Below are 20,474 nucleotides of genomic sequence, written 5' to 3'. Positions count from 1 at the left end.
GGGTTAAAAATGGCAGTTACCCTTTAATGTATTTTTTATGTGTTGGGATGAATTGCAACAAAGAAAAAAACAGGTATCTTGTCAAAACAGGCTTTATTCTGTACAAAACACAGGGGAGTTACATTACAAAATAAACCATCTACATACCTCAAAAAAAACACAATATTTCAATCACACAAACATTCTCAGCCAACAACTAATCAGTTCTGGGTCTAAGTACTTCCAAATTGCGGCAGCTGACGGAGAACAGCTGATCTATCTATGCAGTAACAAAGGAGTCATTAAAGATTGTTATTATTAAATAAACATCATTCAAAAATGGAAAATGGGTGTGTCCTAGTGTTTGAACATGAAGCATATTAAAATTGTGTTATGCATGACATAAGAAAAAATAAGCACAAGGTAGTTCACATTCTATCACCTAATGGCTTTACGATGGCATAACTACAGCTGCAAGCTAATGATGCACTCCAATAAGCAAAAAGCTACTTCGTTTCTCCCAAACATCATTGTCTCAAAAGGTGAAATAAAGCAATGCTTTCAAATATGCATGATACAGCAGCAAAACCAGTGTAAGTCATTTCAGATATTCTATGGACAGTAATGGAAAGGTAAATACATGTGAAAAGACAAGGACCACACATAAGTGAATGTAAACTTTGCATAACATGAAGGGATTTGTCCCATCTCTGTGGCTTTAACCAAAAAACAAATCCCTGCAATGGTCAAAATTCAAATTGAAGGCTCCAAGTATAAGTGAGCAGGCCATCAGAAGATGCCACTTGGCAGCTCCTTGCTAAACATGCCATCAAAGTCCAGCTCTCTGCTCATCAGATCCTCCTCTACACTCTCCAGTGCCCACTGGTGATCGGTCAGTTCCAGCGCCTCCCACTCAGCCTGAAAACAGGGACAGACATCACATGAACAACTGAGCAAAGCCCTCCCTCATTAACTAACTATACTGAAACTACACTGTGTACCTTGAAAGCTTTATTTGTATCTGCAGGCATGGCCATGGCGGCACCGCTCATCTGCTCCTGCATGATCCTCGACTGGTCTGCACCTGTGGGACAGCCAAAACAATCATCATCTGGGAATGGAAAATAATCATCTGAATACAAAGCTGTTTCTGCAAAGATAAGGTGTTACAACATTTATAGTTGCATGATTTACTCAGATTATATGGCTGACTTGAATTGTATATAAATATCGGTAGGCAGGATGCATGTGTGGCTTAAATCTACAATTAAATATTTTTTTCATCTTTATATTCCTGCTAATAGCATAATGACTATGACAATGTCTTTGTTATCATGAAGAACTGAAGCTCAACTGAATATTATTAAGAGTTAACATGACAAAATTAATATTACTGTTAAACCTTCAGTTGCTAAAACATATTCATGTTGTCGCTAAAACTACAAACTGCCATAACAAAACACTTGAAATCATCCTAAAATTACCATTATCTTGTCCTAGAATTAACGAGTACATGCTTCGTAGTCCAAACACGTTCAGGAAATACCATGAGGCTGAGCTCACCCTAAAAGATAAACACACACAACGAAAAGAACAAATAACAACAAGGTCACATGCTAGTTTATACAATGTCAGACATGTTGACTAAGACAGCACATCTCTACAGATCTTGTTTTATGAGTTTACCAGGAAGCATCCAGTGAAAGCAGCTCTATTCCTTGCTGCAGCATGGGCTTGAAGCGTAGTGTGAGAGGGAAGGGAACCTTAGCTGTGAAAAATAGAGCACAGACACAACTCAATGTAGGATTTCCATGTAAAACAAATATCTTTTCTGGTAGCATGAAAGAATAAAGACTTTTTTTTGTGCACGTCACTTTCTGCACCACAAATTATTACTTGTTACAAATCCTGAAAAGGTCCAGTTGATCCAGCCTCCGATGAGGATCATGGGAAGCACATTGGTGACATTTCCTTTCATCATGTCTGTCAGCATGCTGGGATCTGTGAAACCATACAAAAGGTACAATAAAATGCACTCACTGATAGTCTTGCAATGGATTGATTTTTTGTTGTTGTTGCTACATATATATATAAATGTGTCATAATAACTGTATTTTTTGACAAATACAGGCATTAAGCACAATACACCCATAAGCAGTACTGACAAACATTTTTCATTTAAGGGTCTAGTGAGTTTGATTAGTAGCATTTACCAGGGAGGTTGCAGATTGCAACCAGCTGACACTTCACCTGTGTGCCAAATGTGTTTGAGAACTATAATGCCCGATGCAAAAACGTAAATAGCTCTATCTAGAGCCAGTGTTTGGTTTGTCAGTTCTGGGCTACTGTAGAAACAACATGACAGACTCTGTGGATGAGAACCTGCTCCATATGTAGATATATAAGGCTCTTTCTAATACAACAAAAACACAATTATTCTTAAATTCAGTTGATTATTCACAAATAAAATAGCTTTGAATGTTATCTACAATTTTTACCAATATATCCCCCTTAATCCTACATGCTGGACCTTTAACTAGGCTCTTGTACAAAGGGTCATGGTGGGTCATAACACACCTGATTGTGTCATCATGTCCTGTTAATTGGTAAATACTTAAAAGGATTACCTGTCATTGGAGAAGGTGGAACAACCTTTCTTTTGGTCTTCTTAAAAAATCCATCTTCTTGATTATTGAAGTAGAACTTCCTCATCAAAAAAGACTGTAACAAACAAGAGATTTCACGTCACATTGCACACTGTAGTTATGAAGAATAAATGCAAAGACAGGTGTTTTGGTGTTGGGCGTGTATTTTAAAGGCAATAACTTGTACATGAGTTGGAGACAGATGATGAAATTACCTGTTTGGGAATGTATTTTCCATTTTCTCTGAGGATCCTGCTCCGAATAAGAACCTGGCTGGATTTGGAGATGGAACAACTTATATTAATCGAGACGAATTTCAATTGGGAGGTATTTGTTGTTGTTTTGCGGTTTTAATGTGATCCACCTGACAACTGAAGAATAGTTACCTGTCAGAAACCTGCTCTAACGTCAACTTCTTGTCACTTTGAAGAAGAATGGATACATAATGCCGAATCACCCCGACGAGAAAGGTGATGAAGACGATGGGTAACACCACCCAAAGTCGGATGTTGGAGTCGAGCAGCAGCTCCGGCTCAGCCATACAGCCTGGTAGTTTAACTAGACAATCAGAGACAGCGAGACGAGCGTCACATACTTTCAGGAAATAACAGGCAAGTTTAGCACAACTTTTGGCTGTCTGAAACCCTGCTCCAACTATTGAGAGGCTTTATTTTTTTGGTCACAAATCGCCAGATTAACAATGAAGATGTAGCTATATAATGCTACCACCGAGGGTTGAGCTGTCAGCCCCGTTAGCTAACGTTAGCTAGCAAGTGTGATTAAGGAAACATTTATGGTAGCTATGAAGCTCTAAACTACCCTTCACAAGTAGCAACGGTGTGGTTTTTAATAAAACAGCAGCATCAATGTATGAAGCTACCACCGATTAACAGCTGACGCTAGTGATTGGCTAATGTTAGCCAGCGGGCTACCTTCTTCCTGATGCCCGGGTCACAGTTGGTGGGAGCAGGCGAGTCGTCCTAACGCAGCGGAGACCACCTGGACTGTTTTCACAGCTGCGGGAGACGCAAATCACACGCACTGTGAGGTAGTTTAATAAATTCAACAATATTTATAAATTCGCATCCACTGCCGTGGCCATCGCGCTGCGGTGTTGACTTCAGGGATGAGAGCAGATTTCTGCTTCTGCAGGTCATCCGCATCTCAGCGGGACTGCAGCGCCACCCCGCGATGATGGAGGGAAGTGTCCACTCGGACCAGCCAGTGTCCCCCTGCCAGTGATGTCCTCATTGAGACAGCCTGAGGTCTCTTTGTGTTAAGGCGAACTGTACCAGTGGTGTAAGAAATACTCATGCAGTATCACAGTGTAGAATTACTCTTCTACAATTAATTAAAGTCCTGTGTTTAACAAAGGTAGCTACTGGCATGAAAAATGGGCTAATTGAGAATCAAAAGTATTCATTAGGGCTGAAAATTATTTATTTTATTTTATTATATTTATTATTTTAAGGGCTCTATCTCAATACATGATATATATATCTTGATTTCTTAAAATCTTCTCAAAAGCACTTATTAATGCGAAAACTGGGAGACTGAATCGAACATTACAATGTTTTGTTTCCCAGATTCCCTCTTTGATGTGACAATGTTGTAGGAATGATTGCTGGTACTTTGAAAAAAATATTAAAACAATTCAATTTTTAATCATTAATCATTAGTAATGTCTATATAATGACCAAGTGGGTAAATGTAAGTACTAAAACAAATTGACCTGTCTGATAAGTTGAGAAAAGTACATTACTTTACAGTAATGCAACCTTTATAATCAAAAACTCACTTTATTCCATATCCCAATATGACAATATTCAATATCTAGGACGATATATAGTCTCATATCACAACACAATATAATATCTTTATATTGCCAAACTCTAATGCTCATTATCCTACAGAATGGCCCATTTCAGAATTATAATATTTTTATCATTGGATAGCCAGCTATTATTGGTGTATTAATGTGTACAGCTGGTAAAGGTGGGGATAATTTGGATTATGTATTATACTGCTGGCTAACTTAACAAATTTACAGGATCAAGAAAAGTCTTATCTTAACCGATTATAATCCATTATAATTTATAACAAACCCACAAAGTGACGGTTATTATTAAATGTATTAAATTAATGCAGTGGTGTAAAAATGTAATACTTTCCTCTGAATTGTAAGTATAAGGAAGGAGAAGATGGAAAAGTGCAAGTACCTGAAATAGCACAGTACTTGAGTAAATCAACTTAGTTACTTTCCACCACTGAAAAATACAGTTAGTATTAGTGACATGTTGTAGGTTACACCTAGTACCTTGCTCCTAAATTTTGAGTAAAGTGACAGCTTTACAATTTAATTTAAAGTCATCGCTAGTGTTGTGTAGAATTCAATTTTTTTTCCCATTAAGTTTCATTAATAGATATTTAGGAATTACAGATGGTGATGAGGCATGTAAACAAGGAGAACAGTAATCCTAATTGCAACTATACAATAAAAATTGCAGAAGATAAAAGGATTATGTCATACTAAAACAAGCAATTTTTGAAAGTTTTTTTTTTTATTTTTAAGTATATGTCAAAATACAAATTAACACAAAGTCCATGTATTAATAACTTATTTTTGTGGAAGTAGATTTTCCTCTCTCACCTAACTGAAAAGCAGATAATGGGCAAGACTGTAACCTGAGGCTAACATGGCTCTCTGCTTGAAAAGTTTAACTTAATTTTATGCCATATATGTAGCATAGTAGGGAGTCCTTGCTCCATCTCTCTTTCATCTAAGGGCTCCCTGCCACCCCTGTTATAGGCAATTCAAACGGTTGCTGTTTATCCACTGCTATATATTATTTATATATTTCTGCACAGTCGAATATTAAACACATGTTTTAATCTGATGTTTTGGTAATTTCTAATTTCACGGGGATGCAGTGCAGATGCATGTGTCAGTGGGTGGCGGTGTGGCGCAGTGATTGTGTTTGTTCTCACTTATGAAACAGAGAAGAAGACGGTCCTGCTGACCGGAAGAACCAGATAAAAAAACATCATCAGCAGTCTGCGCTTTTATACGGTATGTAGCACGAAAGATCTCTGGTTTATATTTGTCGTTTCGACTGATGTAATATGAGTTATTTAGGGCGACGCTAGATAATTCATACGGCATTAAACGTGTAAGCTAACGCTACTCGCACACAGCTAAACCGGCCCGGCTGCTGCTGTGTTAGCGCAGGGCCGCTTATCTCAGCAGGTTGTCGCTGGATAATTAAAAAAGAAAAACAGTCTGATCTGATCGTTTAACGATTAGTAGACCAGTCACATCGGAATGTAACGATGTTCTAGAAATTTTAACATTTTGTAATAACATCCACTGCTTTAGTGTATGTTTTTTTTATTGAAAAGTATTCATGACAAATCTGCTTTATAGCTGAATAATTTCAAAGCAAATAAAGGCACAGGTCATAATCTTTGACCCTTTGAAACCTTAGCAAACTGGCTTTGTTTCTTCCAAAAACATGGAAGGAAATGAACAATGACAGAGCAAATGAGTGGATTTTTTTTTTTTTTGGCAAGAAAAAGTAAAAATTACAATACAATTACCTGAAAATTAGTAAATAATAAATAAATAAAAGACGTAACTAAAAAATACAGAGAACAGGAAAGTTATAACAGGCAAACAAGGAAATGCTTGAAAGTGTATAATAATTCTGTAATGTAATTTAAATATGTAATTAAGATAATTATAATATAGTTTGTCAGTAGATTTATTTCCTAGACATTTTTCCCTAGCATTTTAAAAACGACTTTATAAATCTCCAAATTTCTTGCAATTCATGGACATTTCTTACCAAGTTGCTTGTGGCTTTTTTATGTTTTTGTGAGAAATTGCACTGATTTGCTGTAGGTTCAAAGCTTTAAATGATTTAAACGGAGTTGTAAAGCAGCACCAGAAAAGCGATTATGCTCCAATTTTTAAAGAGTTAACCTTTCAATCTCTGAGGTTTTTCCTGATGTTTAACAGCAGCTGAAGATATTTTTGATAGTGATTTCATGGTTGAAAACTCTTTGATTTTTCTACAGAGTTCCTTGATCCTCTATATTAAACCATGGGAGCTGATAAAAGGTAAGATGAACATAATGCAGAGCAGTCGACTGGATGCTTGACGGGTGCCAGTTCACCTCCTGGGCACTGCCGAGGTGCCGTTGCTCCAGTTGCATCATATTATGGCTGACTCTGTGCAACCCCCCTTAATTGCATATGTGTGGTGTGTAAAGCCAGGGATAAGCAGAAGCTACATTTAAGATGATAATATTTGAGAATTGTGTGAATAGACAAATAAAATCTAACATAATAAAAAAAATAAGTCACATATTCAGTATTTTTTATAGTGACACCCATTTTGTATTTCAGGCTTAGTCGGGGTGAACGTAGTGGAAGATATGGTCCTGATGGGAGGAGAGATGATCCAGAATGGCATGAAAGACGGAGCAGAGATGTGGAGAGGGATTATGATCGACGATGGGATGATGATAGACACAGAGAGCGCTTCGACGAGCGCAGAGACAGAGACAGTCCAGAGGTGAGTGAGCCGAAATGCCTTTGTAAGCTCATGTTTCTTTCACACCTGCAACAGAAACAGAACTGTCATCTAGTTTCACTCCGACTCCGAGAAAACGTAATAATAATAGCAGTATTTGCTCTGGTTTGTTTGCAGCAGAGGGGCCGGAAACGACGCAGTAGTGATAGATCCGATGACGAATATGATGGGGATTACCCAGACCAGGACTACAAAATGGAGCAGGAGGAGGAGAGCAAGACTATTATGCTGAGGGGTCTCTCTCTTCATGTCACTGAGGATGATGTAAGCAAACAAGTCTCACTGAGTCTCCCTGATGCTTTTTAAGGGTTAAGCTGCACAGAGAGAGACAGGGTAGAGCTGCCGCCTTTTGGTTCATTTTTCAGAAGTAACAGCGAAACCTTGTAAAGAGTGTGACGACGTCAGAGGCAGAGGGGTGCAGGCTGTCAGCTTTTAGAGCAAAGCTTAAGTCTGTTCACTGAACCGGGATGGGTGTAAAGTTATGAATTCACATCTGAGATCCTTTGTGGATGCAAATAAATTTAAATTGTAAAACTCATGAGGCGGCTTCTGCACTAATCTGTTTAACATTTGGGCTGGCACGACAATTTATCCGTCATCAAGCAGCTGATTGTGGGAGTTTTTGGCCGTACTGGTCTGGCTTTACCACAAGTTCTGACGGTTTGTGCAGGAAGTTTGTGCAGTTGTATTTGTAAGTTGTATTTTCAGCTGATTTCTGACTAAGTTTGTAAGGAAAAAAGCAGCTGATTATTTCTAAAAATGGAGCCATGTCGTAAAGTTTGATAAAAGTGTTAGCTGTATGTTAGTGAAACTGATGGGGAATAAAGGCTGTATAAAGATGTCTGCGTATGCACACTAAACAAAAATGAAGCCAAAATATCCTGGATATGCTGCCATTTTGTGCTGGTGATGTCATTTGGAGCCAGAACCTGCAACAATATCCACAGCCTCAAATTCCTGCCCATACACCTTTTTCGACCAGACATGCTTAGCATCACTGATCAGGAGCGCAGACATTGGCACACACAGCTGTCAATCATGACGTCAAACCCCAATTTTCTATCATTAAATAACTGATAAAAACCAAATGCACCAGAAAAATGAATACCCGAATGTACATCAGAACAACCTGAAATGACAAAACATCATTAGGAAAAATGTATTTGATGTTTAGTGTGACCTATCTGTTACCATAGAGGAGGCGTGGTTTATGACTCCAGCCAGCCACTGGGAGGCGATCAAGATGTTTTTGCTTCACTTTTTGTGGAGCTATCATGTCGTCCACCTTTATTACGCAGTCTGTGATTGCAAAATGCTGTAAAAGCAACATAAGACAGTGGAAAAAGAACAGATAAATCTGACCCTCTGCCTAATTTCTCCAGATCCGCTCAGCGCTCGAGCAGCTGCAGGGGCCCCAGCCTGTGGACATACGCTTGATGAAGAAAAGGACAGGTGAGTGTCAAATGTCTCACAATCACCTCCACATTCTGTCTCACAAGCCCGCTTTGCCTCTTTTTTTATTCCAATCCCTGAAAAAAGCCACATGTTACAACTGTCAGAAGATTATTTGTGTCACATAGTCTGGTCTTGATGATATTGTCAGGTAAGGAGGTAATTGAATGTACTGTCCCCTCCCATTTCTGTACAGACATTACATGTTATGGTAAACAAAATCTGCCACCACCCCCTTGACCTTGTAAGCACCCCTCCCACCTCCGTGTTTGATTTGAACTGGACTGTACAAAGCCCATTGTGAGTTTGAATGTTGCACCAAAGCATTCTAACTAACACGCCTCCCGTCTATATTTGAATGCTGTCTCTAGGTATAAGCCGAGGTTTCGCCTTCGTGGAGTTTTATCACTTGCAAGATTCTACCCGGTGGATGGAGACCAATCAGGTTGCCTCAACAATCACCAAGTTTAGATTTATTCTTGGAGATTAGAGCCCCAGTGAACCGATACATGAGTGACTGATCATTAAGAGTTGTGCATATTTGCAGTATACAAAGCTAAGACACTGTCAGTATTTAGTTTCAGGAATGTATTTGGTCACTCAAAACTGTGATATCAGAGGTAAACATTTTTGATATCACACTCTTAGCTGATTGATTTAGTGCAGCAGCTGTACAGATGGAATAGTCTCAACTGCTTGATGTTGATGTTTAAAGGGTTTTTCTTTTGGAAATGCAGTGAAAGCTTTTGTCTGTTCTGTTTCAAATATTCACCAAAATGCTCTGCGAGAGAATATTTAAGACCATAAGCTCAGTTAGCCTTTTGCCTCTCCTTAAGAAAGGAGTATACTTGGTGTTCACAGAGTGAACCGACCATCGAGTGGTTCCATAGCACATCCTGCTCCAGCTCAGTCACTTGGATATTTTCTCATCTCCATTAAAAATCCGAAGAGTGGAGTGAGACATGGACGAGCTGGCAGCACTCCGATCCCAAACACTTAGATCTTTTTTTTTCTTTCTTTTTTGAGAACTCATTCCCTCACACACAGACCTGCAGCTTTCTCTCTGAACTTCACTCTCTACCTCTGTTCCCCTTTTACTCCCTGAGACACTCTACCCAAGCAGCTAAGAGTGTAAGCCTAGCCGCTCTTTCCCGCTCCAGCTGCTGCTCTCACTCTTCTCGTGGGAATATGAAATAACTGTTAACTTTTTGGCTTCGCAGAACAAGCTGGTCATCCAGGGGAAGAACATTGCGGTGCACTACAGCAACAGGAGACAGAAGTTTGAAAACTGGCTTTGCAATGCAGTGAGTGGAATTTGTCACTAGTTTAAGTAACCTTTCTTTGCCTTTTGCACAGCTACAGGGCACATTGCACAGTTCTGTCGGAAGATAAGGAAAGGTTGGGGTGATGAGGAGTAAAACACGAGTAAAACAACATACCTGGGTCATACACTGAGTAAAAACTAGAGTTAGTATAAAAGAAAAAAAAAGAAAATCTTTATAAAAGACATTAAAGGGATAGTTTATTCATTTATTTTAAAGAGGGCTTAAATGAGGTACTTATCCATAGTCAGTGTATGACTTACAGTAGAGTGCGGCTGGTTTGCTCCCAGTTTGGAGAAGCTGGCAGAAGTACTGACACGGAAGCTAAGCAATGTACTGCTTTGGACATGGGTTGCAGAGAAATGCATTTTAACCACCAAAAAAATGAAGGCCCCTGCGTTATTTTCAGAATATTTTAGCTGCTTTACCTTGCCATCAGACAGCCATTTTTGATGTTTGACTGAAGCCGTTATATCCATGTATGCTCTCTTCGAAGCCACCAAACTCCTTTTGACAAAACCAGTCATTTTTACCTCATAGGAGCTGCTGGTCCGCCGCTGCCTCGATCAGTTGGTTGGTTTGTGTTATTGTTTGACTTTGTTGTTTTAGGGATAGTTGGGATTCACTCAAGTCACACAACATCAAAAACGACCCAGCTGATAAAGACAGAAGTAAATCAGCAACTCCTGTGATCTGTGAGGTAAAATTACAGACTGTTAAAGAAGTTTGGTGGCTCTGAAGAGAGCACAGATGGTTATATAATGGCTCAAGTTCCCCATCGGATGGGACTGTCTAACGGCAAGGTAAACAGTGTAAATATCCCATATATATATAGCGTACACTCGGACTGATATTGACTTTTTTGGTGGCTAAAATATGTTTTGTTACTGCCCGCCATCCACAGTGGTACATGGCTTCACAACTCCTTTCTCAAAACTTGGGGCATTCCAACTGCCATCTAATGTAGGAAGACAATAACTATCATCATACAACCCCACTGTCACGGTTTCGCTTGTATGACGGTGTTAAGCACTAATTTGTAAATAAGTCTTTTGCATGTGTGCTTTAGGTGCTACACTGTGATCCCAGAATATTTCTCTTTCTCTTAAAACAAAAAGACTACAACACTGTCTTTGTTTCATCGCAGTGTGGTCTCTACAATTTCCGGAAGAGGCTGAAGTGTTTCAGGTGTGGAGCAGCCAAAGTTGGTGAGTTGTCACTTAAACGAACCAAATGTATTGTGTTTGTTCTTCTTTGTAAGTACCTTTCACTGTGTCCTGCACTGTTTAAGTGGCTTGCACTAATTAATGGTAGCCTATGTGTCACTCTGCTTTGTAACTGCTGACAGTAGATGGAGAGTCACCAGGACTTAGTGGTTTAAATACTGAGTCTCAACAGGCAGGAGATTACAATGGAGACAGTGAGTGTAATTTTTTTTTTATACCACATAATTAAATAGTCGGGTGCTCCTGTAAACATATTTAACACGTATTCATGTTTTTTTTTTATTTACAGCAATAATTTTGAGAAATATTGCCCCTCTTTCTACTGTTGATGGGATTTTGAACATATTGGCCCCCTATGCAAACCTGTCAGCGGGCAACATCCGCCTCATCAAAGACAAGCAAACAGGACAGAATAGAGGCTTTGCCTTTGTTCAGCTCTCATCTCCCTTGGTATGTTATGTCTGTAATCAATATGTTGTCATGATATAAGTGCGTATGTTTCTGTGGGGGTGTTCACGCCTTTGACAATCTTGCATTTTCACTTCCTGCACAGGAGGCTTCTCAGCTGCTCACCATTCTTCAGAGCCTTCAGCCGCCTCTGAAACTGGATGGAAAAACAATTGGTGTGGATTATGCCAAGAGCGCTAGGAAGTGAGTCATCACACACACATACTGTTTGAATCAGCTCTCCAGCAATAGAATATAGCACATATAAGCTCTTTTGAAAGCCGCGCTGTGTAAACTGCACCATGTGGGAATTTTTACCACACACTGTTAAGATTTCTTCTTATTCACTTCTGTTGTGGTAAAAATGAGATGAAAACGTGTTCACTTATTCTAAAAATTCCTAATCACATTTTGTGGGAGAGTGCTGATTTGGTCCTGCAGGCAGGTTTGATCCTTAAATGCAAACGTGGTTAACGCAAACAAAGAACAAATTTTCACCCTGCCTGTGCTACAATTAAGGCTTAACTGATCACACTGTGTCCTTTTTCCAGAGACTCAGCGCAGCCTGATGGGATCAGAGCCAGTGCTCTCTCTGTTGCCAGCACAGCCATCGCTGCCGCTCAGTGGTCATCCAGCCAGGTATCGGGGTTTAAGTTGTGCTGTTTTGTATTTCTAAATCGTTTGAATTTGTTGCATTTAAAATTTTTAATCAGGCATCCTTGCCGAGATGATACCTTTTAAAAGGAAAAAGAAGACTAAGGATAAATCGGTTAACTTCCTGTAATGAAAAATGTTTGCTGTTATGCTAAGCCTACGGAGAAAACAACATTTGATTAATTTTTAATTAAATTGGCGCTTAAACGGATAGTTCTGATGTTGAATGAGATAGTTCTGCAATGTACTGCGGTGGATGGCAGCTGCAGCAAAATGTGTTTTAACCTCCAAAAAAAAATCAATATCAGAGGACAAAGACCTTAATGGTGCAAACACTCATGAAAAAAACATAACAAAACAAAAGGGTTTCACTGCAAGTGACCTCATGTGTTTGCACCATTAATGTCTTTGTTTTGTCTCATGACACTTTTATTGTATTGGATCTTCATGACCTGTCAGGTGACCTGTTCATGTTATTTATGGGGTGTGTCTGCACTCTCACGTCTAAAGACGGGCTGTGGCCCAAAACGTCACACGTGTGGAATAATTAATAATAATTTACTAGTAATTTAATAAGCGTTGATGGGAGCATTTTCTTGTGTGCAGACTTTATTTATTTTTAAAAATGACTCTTTTTGTTGTGGAGTCCGCGGCAGAGCCTAGATAACAGCTTCAGTTCCCCTTTTAATTGTCTGAATATGTTTTGCTGCTGCCCCCATCCACAGCAGTGCATTGCTTAGCATCTGTGTCGATGCTCCAGCCTGCTTTTTCAAACTTGGGGGTTGCCGACTGCCATTTAATGTAGGACGTACAATGACTATGGATAAGTACCCAATACAACCCCACTTAAACAAAATCAGAACTATTAAACCTTAAATATGCCAATTTTAATTTGATGTCTTACTAAAGTTTAAATTAGGGTTCTTGTCTGTTGTTGCTGACTTTGCTCTTGTCTCCTGTATTTTCTTGTAGTTACAGCAAGGTTCAGGTGCCACCTCTGACTATGTAGCTCTACCAGAGGGCTATGCACAGCAAACACAGGTCCGTTTACAGTTTACTTTGATTTCGAAAGTAACTTTAACAAGACAGGCCAGTGATTGACGTAACGTTTCTTCCCTGTGATGCAGGGACAAAGTTATCAAGTGTGGCAGCAGCAGCCTGAAGCATTGGCTCCTGTCATTGGAGATGGATTACTCGGAGGTAATAAGAGAGGTGGATCCATCAGAGAAATTCTGACAGATTTTGACACTATGGCTGGGTCTGCTAATCTATCATTACTATCAATCTTTAGCTGCTCCAGGAATGAAGACATTGATCCCAGCAGCCACAGCTGTGGTCATATCCCAGACGGCTCAGGTTTACCAACCTGTTATTATCAGCCAGCCAGCCATACAGGTAGATGGTGTATTAACACGGCTTCTATGTACTTAAACACAACTACTGATTTCTAATTTACCACTTATCACGCGTTTCATGATGGCTGCAAAAGTAACTAATGATTTTTTCCCCCCTCATTTGCAGTCACATCAGTTAGTGAGGCCCGTTGATGCAGCACAACAGATTGCTAGTGTTAGCGCTGCACCACTGGTAACACAGGCAGCTTCTACAGTTGCAGCTGCTGTCTGTGCTGCCCCAACTTCTAAAACTACAGGTGAGATTAGTTGGCTACTTTGGCCCCCTGCATCAACCTAAAATTCATTTTGTGTAATTAGTGAGGCATGTTTTTTTTTCATTGTATCTGTAGCTGCCCCTGATACCTCCACATACCAGTATGATGAGTCTTCAGGTTACTATTATGATCCACAGACTGGCCTGTACTATGATCCCAGCAGCCAAGTATGTACCCCGTTACTGTAATATACTGCCGAACACTGCATTTGTATGTCATTTATTTTATCCAAAAGAGATTATAAAGTCTTTTCTCTGCTTGTAATGAATAGTACTACTACAACTCGGAGACCCAGCAGTACCTCTACTGGGACAGTGAGAAGGAGGCATACATCCCTGCACCGACTGAATCAGACACGAGCACAGAACAAGTGTCAGCTAACAGTTCCTCAACCACAAACAGTAAAGAGCCCAAAGAGAAAAAGGACAAGCCCAAAAGCAAGTCTGCACAGCAGGTAAATGCTGCTTTATTTTTATTTTTTTAATGTATGGCTCTTAACTTGTCATTCAAATGATATATGTAATGACTGTTGATTTGATTGCAGATTGCAAAGGACATGGAGCGCTGGGCAAAAACCTTAAATAAGCAAAAAGAAAGTTTTAAGAGCAGTTTCCAAGGCAGCGGAGCGTCCAGGGAGGAAGAGAGAAGAGAGTCTGCAGCAGCCGATGCAGGTTTCTCCCTCTTTGAGAAAAAGGTATTTAGTCGTCTCCACTAGGCCTAAGTGTGTTTTGCTTGAGATCAATTAATTAACTGGGAAGGTTCATTAATTCAGATTCATACTGTAATTTTTTGTATGTGTGAATGAGAACTAAACCCTCTAATTAATTTTTTTGTTTTTTGCCATTTTGATCTTGAGTTTGTATGACTGATATTAGCCGACTGATATTTTCTCAAATGATCTCCAGACAATGTCCAGAGTTTCTCTTTGTTTGTGTTAGAAGCATTTTCACCTACAGGAAATGCTCCCTTTGGTTTAGGCGAGGGGTGGCGGCTGGTTAGAGAGTGCAGGAGGCAGGACATGACACGGATTACACCACAGTCACGTAGCCTGTCTGTAACTTGGTCATAAACCGCAGAATCTCGTGGTGTTTGCCTGCTGATTTTGGCATCGGCCCTTACCGACAGATGTTCCCAACTGTCTGTATCCCTCGAGTTAGATATTTTTCATAGACTTTTTTTTGTATAGATGATGCTTCTTTTTCGTCCTCTGATATTTGTTTTCTTCTGGTTTCACACGAGATCCACATACCCTCTTGCTCGCTGTGATTTTTTCTGGACAATTGTCCACTCTATTCACACATGAGCTCAGTTGCACATTACACAGACTTTTTACTAGGGAGCTAGCAGGATAAAGTCAATTTAATGTCCAGTCTAACTGATTCAGACATTTGCGTTCTCACATACTTCATTATAAAACTTAATTAAAAAAAAAACAAAAAAACAATTTCAGGTCTCCAGTGCATGTGTGAGGGGATTTTAAACCCCAAACCAGTGGCTTTTTTATTCATAATTAACATAAGATGAGAGATTGTCATTTGTGTTGTAGACAGTCATATGATCATATAGCTTATTTGTATTATTTCTTGTTTCCCTTTTTAGCAAATGGGAGGCTTTGAGATGCCATCTTTCATGAACGAACAAACCAAGATCACAGAGCAGGACACTTCGGCAAAGGTTAGTTTGTGTCTTTGCCTTTTTTTCCCCACTCTACAATTATTAATTAAAACAAATCTCATTACATTTAACCCTTTTTCTATTCTCATATTGCAGAGCAGCCTGGTTGCTGCTTACAATGGAGACAGTGATCCAGAGGAGGGTGGCTCAGATAGAGCAGCGGATGAGGACGAAAAAATTACAGATTGGAAGAAGATGGTTTGCCTGCTGTGTCGACGGCAGTTCCCCACCAAGGACGCTCTGCTGCGTCACCAGCAGCTCTCCGACCTTCACAAGGTGAGGATGGTGACACAGCGGGCGCTCAGTCTGCACGAAGCTCCGAATATTCTCAGCGCTGCCATCTGTTTAACATATCAAGCTTCAATATAAAGCACAGAGGACAATATTGATTATATACTGTCTTGAACATACATTGTGTGCAAAAGTCTTTGGCCACCTTTAACTTTATTATTTCAGCAAGGTTATAATGATCATACATATTAATTCTCTTTACTAAAGTATAATCAGCACATACAGAAAATATTTGCGCTGTATTTAAATTGCAAATATGTCTGAATTTAAACAGGCTAAAATTGGCCTCCTTTTCCACTTAGCATGTTTTGAATTCTCTTGGAAAGACAATATGAGATTTACAATATTAATCTCCTGGTACACTAGAAGATTATTTAAGAAAACTTCAAAATAGAGTTTAAGAGGTTCTATGTGTAAAGGGAGTTTACACGAAATTTTGACTTCAGTCTGAATAAGCCATTTTTGTTCTGTCTTTTTTGGCATTTTAATGCATTTACAGTACACTATGATAAACAATGGGAATTAAAGTTGTTTTAAAATGTTTAAGCAAAACTTGGAAATTCAGAGAAGATCGAAACTCACGGAAGCTGAGCTGGAGGAGCTGGAGAGGAAAGAAACTGAGGTATTTTGCTCAAGAATTTTCTCTATCAGCTTTTTTTTGTCAATAAGGACACATTGATCAATGTGTTTTATGGTCATTTCAACAGCTGAAATACAGAGACAGAGCTGCAGAGAGAAGGGAGAAGTACGGTGTTCCCGAACCTCCTGCACCAAAGAAGAAATTCTATCAACCGCCAACACCTACAGTGTGAGTGTAAGAATGAAATGAAATGTGGAATGAACTCTCACTGCATCTGTGAAATTTAATACCTAACATCTCCTGTCATTCCCCATAAATAGAAGCTATGAGCAGCCTACCAAAGACGGCCTTACAAGCGATAACATTGGGAACAAAATGTTGCAAGCGATGGGCTGGAAGGAAGGCAAAGGTCTGGGGCGCCACCAGCAGGGCATCACCGCTCCCATCTCTGTAAGAAGGCTAACAATTTTTTTTCCTCATAATAATACTCTCATCTCTTAGCTCCTAACAGATGGAATATGCATGTCAGTGAGTTCTTTTTCACTCACAAAGCAATTAGCACTCTTACCTGAGGACTACCTGCATCCAATCTGTCTCCTCTAATAACCGTCTTCTCCCCACAGGCTTCATTAAGGACCAAGGGCACAGGCTTGGGTATTAAAGGGAGCTCGTATGAACTCTCTGCATCCGACACCTACAAGGATGCAGTTCGTAAAGCCATGTTCGCACGCTTCACTGAGATAGAGTGAGTAATCAGACTGAAATGGGAAATATTAATGGTGTGGCCAAATGACTGTGAAAAGGAAACTGCACAGACTCAAACTGTAATTTCTATCTTCTCTATGTATATAAATTATAGTTTTGTTTTATAGAGCTAGATATTTTGTCACCAAAATATGTTTTCAGTTGATTGAATCTGTAAATGTTGTATAGTGTTTGTATATAAAATTATGTGGACCCGCTGAGGTCTTCTTTCTGTGAAACTCTGAAGAATCAATGTGACAATTAAACCTGACCTTTGTGCTCTACAATAGTTATCTGTAGTATTTTCTTGCTTTACAAAAAAGCATCTTGTTATAAGAAAAATATCATAATAGAAAACAGACCTCTTCTTTTATTAAATGGCACCACTGAGTTCCATGTTGATGTTGATCTGCAGGTTGAGTATGTTTCTTTCATGACATGGATATATAGTCTTGGGAGTGGGGACTTAAAGGTCTCGTATTGTAAAAGGTCAATTTTTTAAAAATGTAAAGCACATAAAGGTAATATATCGATACTGTGAAAGTATCAAAACGCTCTATCCACAGAGAAATGCACACAGTCCGTGTTAAGAAAATGCCTTCAAATGAGCCATAAGGACTTAGGAGAGGTTGTGATGTCACAACTATACTATGAAGACCATTTTGAACTTGACAATATAAACAATATAAATGGGTACCATTTGTATTTTTACTGTTGGAATTTGTTTGCAGTGTATGTTAATGACATCAGCTGTCAGAAAGTGAACATGGACCCAGGCTATTGCATAGTATCGAAATTTCAGTGAAATGGTCATAAAGGTAGAAAGGACAGCGGTGGCTTAGGAGGTAAAATGGGTCGGTCACATATGGAAAGATCGGTGGTTCAATCCACGGCTCCTCCAGTCCACATGTCAAAGCATCTTTGGGGAAATGGGTATGAACGCTTAACGGAGTAGCGGGTGGCACCTTGTGTGGTAGCCTCGGCCACTAATGTGGGAATGTGACATAAAGTGTTAAAGCACAACTCGGATCTGAAACACTGATCAGTCAAATCACATTCAGCTTTTTCGGAAGGGGGACTTAAATTCAAAGTGCCAAAAAAGTGGGGAAAATGTTTTTTGAACATGAAAATATGAAAAAAAAAATAAATGTAGCAGAAACCCAAAATACTAATATAAACCTGAAATAGTATGGAACCTTGAATTTAAGCGGTCATATTAAAAACAATGTTTCGTATGCTTTAGACAGCTTCAGCCTCAACTATGGTTTTGCTGTAAACTGTGTTCCCTAAGTATGTATGTAGTTGTGATGAAAGAAAATAGTCTACTGCATGTGAGGCTTTACTGACCTCTTAGTTTCATTAAATACATCCACAATCGTTAGAGTCAAACTGCTGTACATGCTCGTGTTGTGTGTAGAAATACTAATTTAATATTGTAAAGGTTCACTTTACAAAAGCTGTTTCCAATCCTCATCTCTCAGTCACCACCAGACACTCTATTATTTCTGGCAGACCCTCTGCTGGCTGCCTTCATATCCTCTCTCCTGAGGCTTAATGGCTGACATGTTTCACTCGCTCTAGCTTCAGTGTGAATGCCAGGGATTTTGAAGATGCCTCACAGGATCTTTGCTTGTTTGGGGTCATTCTGTCTCTCTGTAATTCCTGGAAGAACTGGGGATAGAGGCTGAACTGCAGTGTGAAGCCGTACAAAGTTACAGAGTAGTAGCTCCTGCCACCTTTACGACTGTGTTTCTAATTCTTTAATTCTGTAATGTCAACCACTTTACTGTGGATAGAGCTTGTGTAGGCAAATTTAAAGTCATTCATCATGCCTTTTTTAGTCACTTTCACAATTTAGACCAACATACAAATGTCAGTCAAATTCCAGTGTTAAATTTCAGCAAAGCATTTGACAGACATTATAGAGCTGATCTGCTATTTTATTTATGTAATGTCCCTGTTGTGTATTAGAGTGTTTTGTGTCCAATCACTAGGGGGCAGTGTCAGTTTTAGAAGGAAATTCTTCAACCTGTCACTCTAAAAGATGATAAAATGACCCCTTTAAATGCAAAAAAATCAATTAAAATCATCCCGTAGTTATAAAAATTTTGTCAGCTCATTTGCTTCCAAAACTCTCTCTTCTTTAATAGTACACAAATGATGATAAATCTATTTATGCTGATAATTTGAGTGCTTTTCATGTATAAGTGTGTGTCAGATCAAATCTTGCTGTGACTGTAGTTTCATATCAGTGCTGCTGGTTACATCAGCAGCCTCCCTCACACTGTCTCTCTCACAGTGACATGTCCTCACTGCTGCTGGGCACACAGGAGGGGGAGGTGGGGTTAACATCACTGGTGTTGGGTCATAATACAACACTCACAACGGTAAAGCTCGAGGTTAATTTGAATCATCTCAATTTGTTTCTCCTGAATTAAAATCCTCCCCTTTGGCTTTGATCAGGATGTCATGCGTCACATCAGGTGGCGTAGAAAGTGCCAGAGTTCACACAGGTCTCCTGTTGAGTACCAGCCAAATAGTGCAGCTTAACCGAGTCCGTAGTAGCAGAATGACAGCTTTGATCTCCCTGTTGATTAATACCACAAGCAGCACAAAATGAACTGTGCTCTCCGTCTCACAGGGACACTCGTGAATGCCTACTCAGTGTTCAGCATGGCACTGGCTCAGCTTACCAAAATCTGTGTCAGTTGACTAAGCCGTTTTGCATAACGCAGTCAGTGGCCACACTGAATAAAATTGTGAGAGGTTGGCACATGTACACCATGTCCCAAATGTATAGAGGATGTGATATGAATAGGATTTCATCAAATACAATCTCTTCTTAATCATAGAAGCAGCCTAGTTCTCTTGAGTTCAAACTTACAGAACATATTCCATTACTGTGCCACACTGGAACAGCTCAGATAACTTAAATAATGGCTTTTGCGTCATCAAGTAGCATTATGTCTTGGCTTGCCTAAAAACAACAGCTGGTGCTAACAGTTAAAGCTCTGCATGTCCTAACTCCTCACTATATCACCGACCTCCTCCCCCCTTCAAATCTTCGGAAAGCTCCCCTTCATCTCATTGTGAACCCTCGACATGTGATATTTTTATGAAGCTCATTTTTTTTTATTCAGACAGGCTTTTAATTAACCTCTTCTAATAACTATTAACCTGTTTTTTTTTTCATTTC

At 39.4% G+C, this 20,474-nt stretch overlaps 2 protein-coding genes across 5 annotated transcripts; one reads left to right on the top strand and one right to left on the bottom strand.

Annotated features, from left to right (window-relative positions):
* Nucleotides 1–76: 76 nt before the first annotated feature.
* emc3 (ER membrane protein complex subunit 3) lies at nt 77–3,801 on the bottom strand. The gene is made up of 9 exons (XM_042496122.2): nt 3,557–3,801; nt 3,011–3,182; nt 2,840–2,897; nt 2,607–2,700; nt 1,876–1,980; nt 1,666–1,747; nt 1,464–1,543; nt 981–1,063; nt 77–897 (listed from the first exon to the last, which is right to left on the bottom strand). Exons 2-9 carry the CDS (start codon nt 3,163–3,165, stop codon nt 769–771), a joined length of 786 nt encoding a protein of 261 aa, XP_042352056.1. The 5' UTR covers nt 3,166–3,182; nt 3,557–3,801; the 3' UTR covers nt 77–768.
* A 1,795-nt stretch (nt 3,802–5,596) lies between these two features.
* Nucleotides 5,597–17,565, top strand: LOC121956097 (RNA-binding protein 5-like). Of its 4 annotated transcripts, none has more exons than XM_088087639.1 (25): nt 5,597–5,694; nt 6,702–6,744; nt 7,033–7,201; nt 7,340–7,483; nt 8,602–8,671; nt 9,043–9,116; nt 9,892–9,975; nt 11,141–11,201; nt 11,345–11,413; nt 11,509–11,669; nt 11,773–11,870; nt 12,218–12,305; nt 13,293–13,361; nt 13,448–13,520; nt 13,612–13,715; nt 13,842–13,971; nt 14,065–14,156; nt 14,261–14,443; nt 14,534–14,683; nt 15,589–15,663; nt 15,760–15,939; nt 16,502–16,576; nt 16,662–16,762; nt 16,855–16,984; nt 17,158–17,565. In XM_088087639.1, exons 2-25 carry the CDS (start codon nt 6,728–6,730, stop codon nt 17,281–17,283), a joined length of 2,523 nt encoding a protein of 840 aa, XP_087943765.1. In that variant the 5' UTR covers nt 5,597–5,694; nt 6,702–6,727; the 3' UTR covers nt 17,284–17,565. The 4 variants fall into 4 exon arrangements, with proteins under 4 accessions (XP_087943765.1, XP_087943758.1, XP_042360145.1 ...); XM_088087632.1 differs by having other exon boundaries at nt 11,342–11,413; XM_042504211.2 differs by having other exon boundaries at nt 7,337–7,483.
* The last annotated feature ends 2,909 nt before the right edge of the window (nt 17,566–20,474 follow it).

The sequence above is a fragment of the Plectropomus leopardus genome, chromosome 2, assembly GCF_026936395.1.
Source record: "Plectropomus leopardus strain MGB_pleo_1.0 chromosome 2, ASM2693639v1, whole genome shotgun sequence".
NCBI classification, from domain to species: Eukaryota; Metazoa; Chordata; class Actinopteri; order Perciformes; family Serranidae; genus Plectropomus; species Plectropomus leopardus.
Note: the sequence above shows the minus strand (reverse complement) of the source record. Positions and strands in the feature narration are given on the sequence as shown.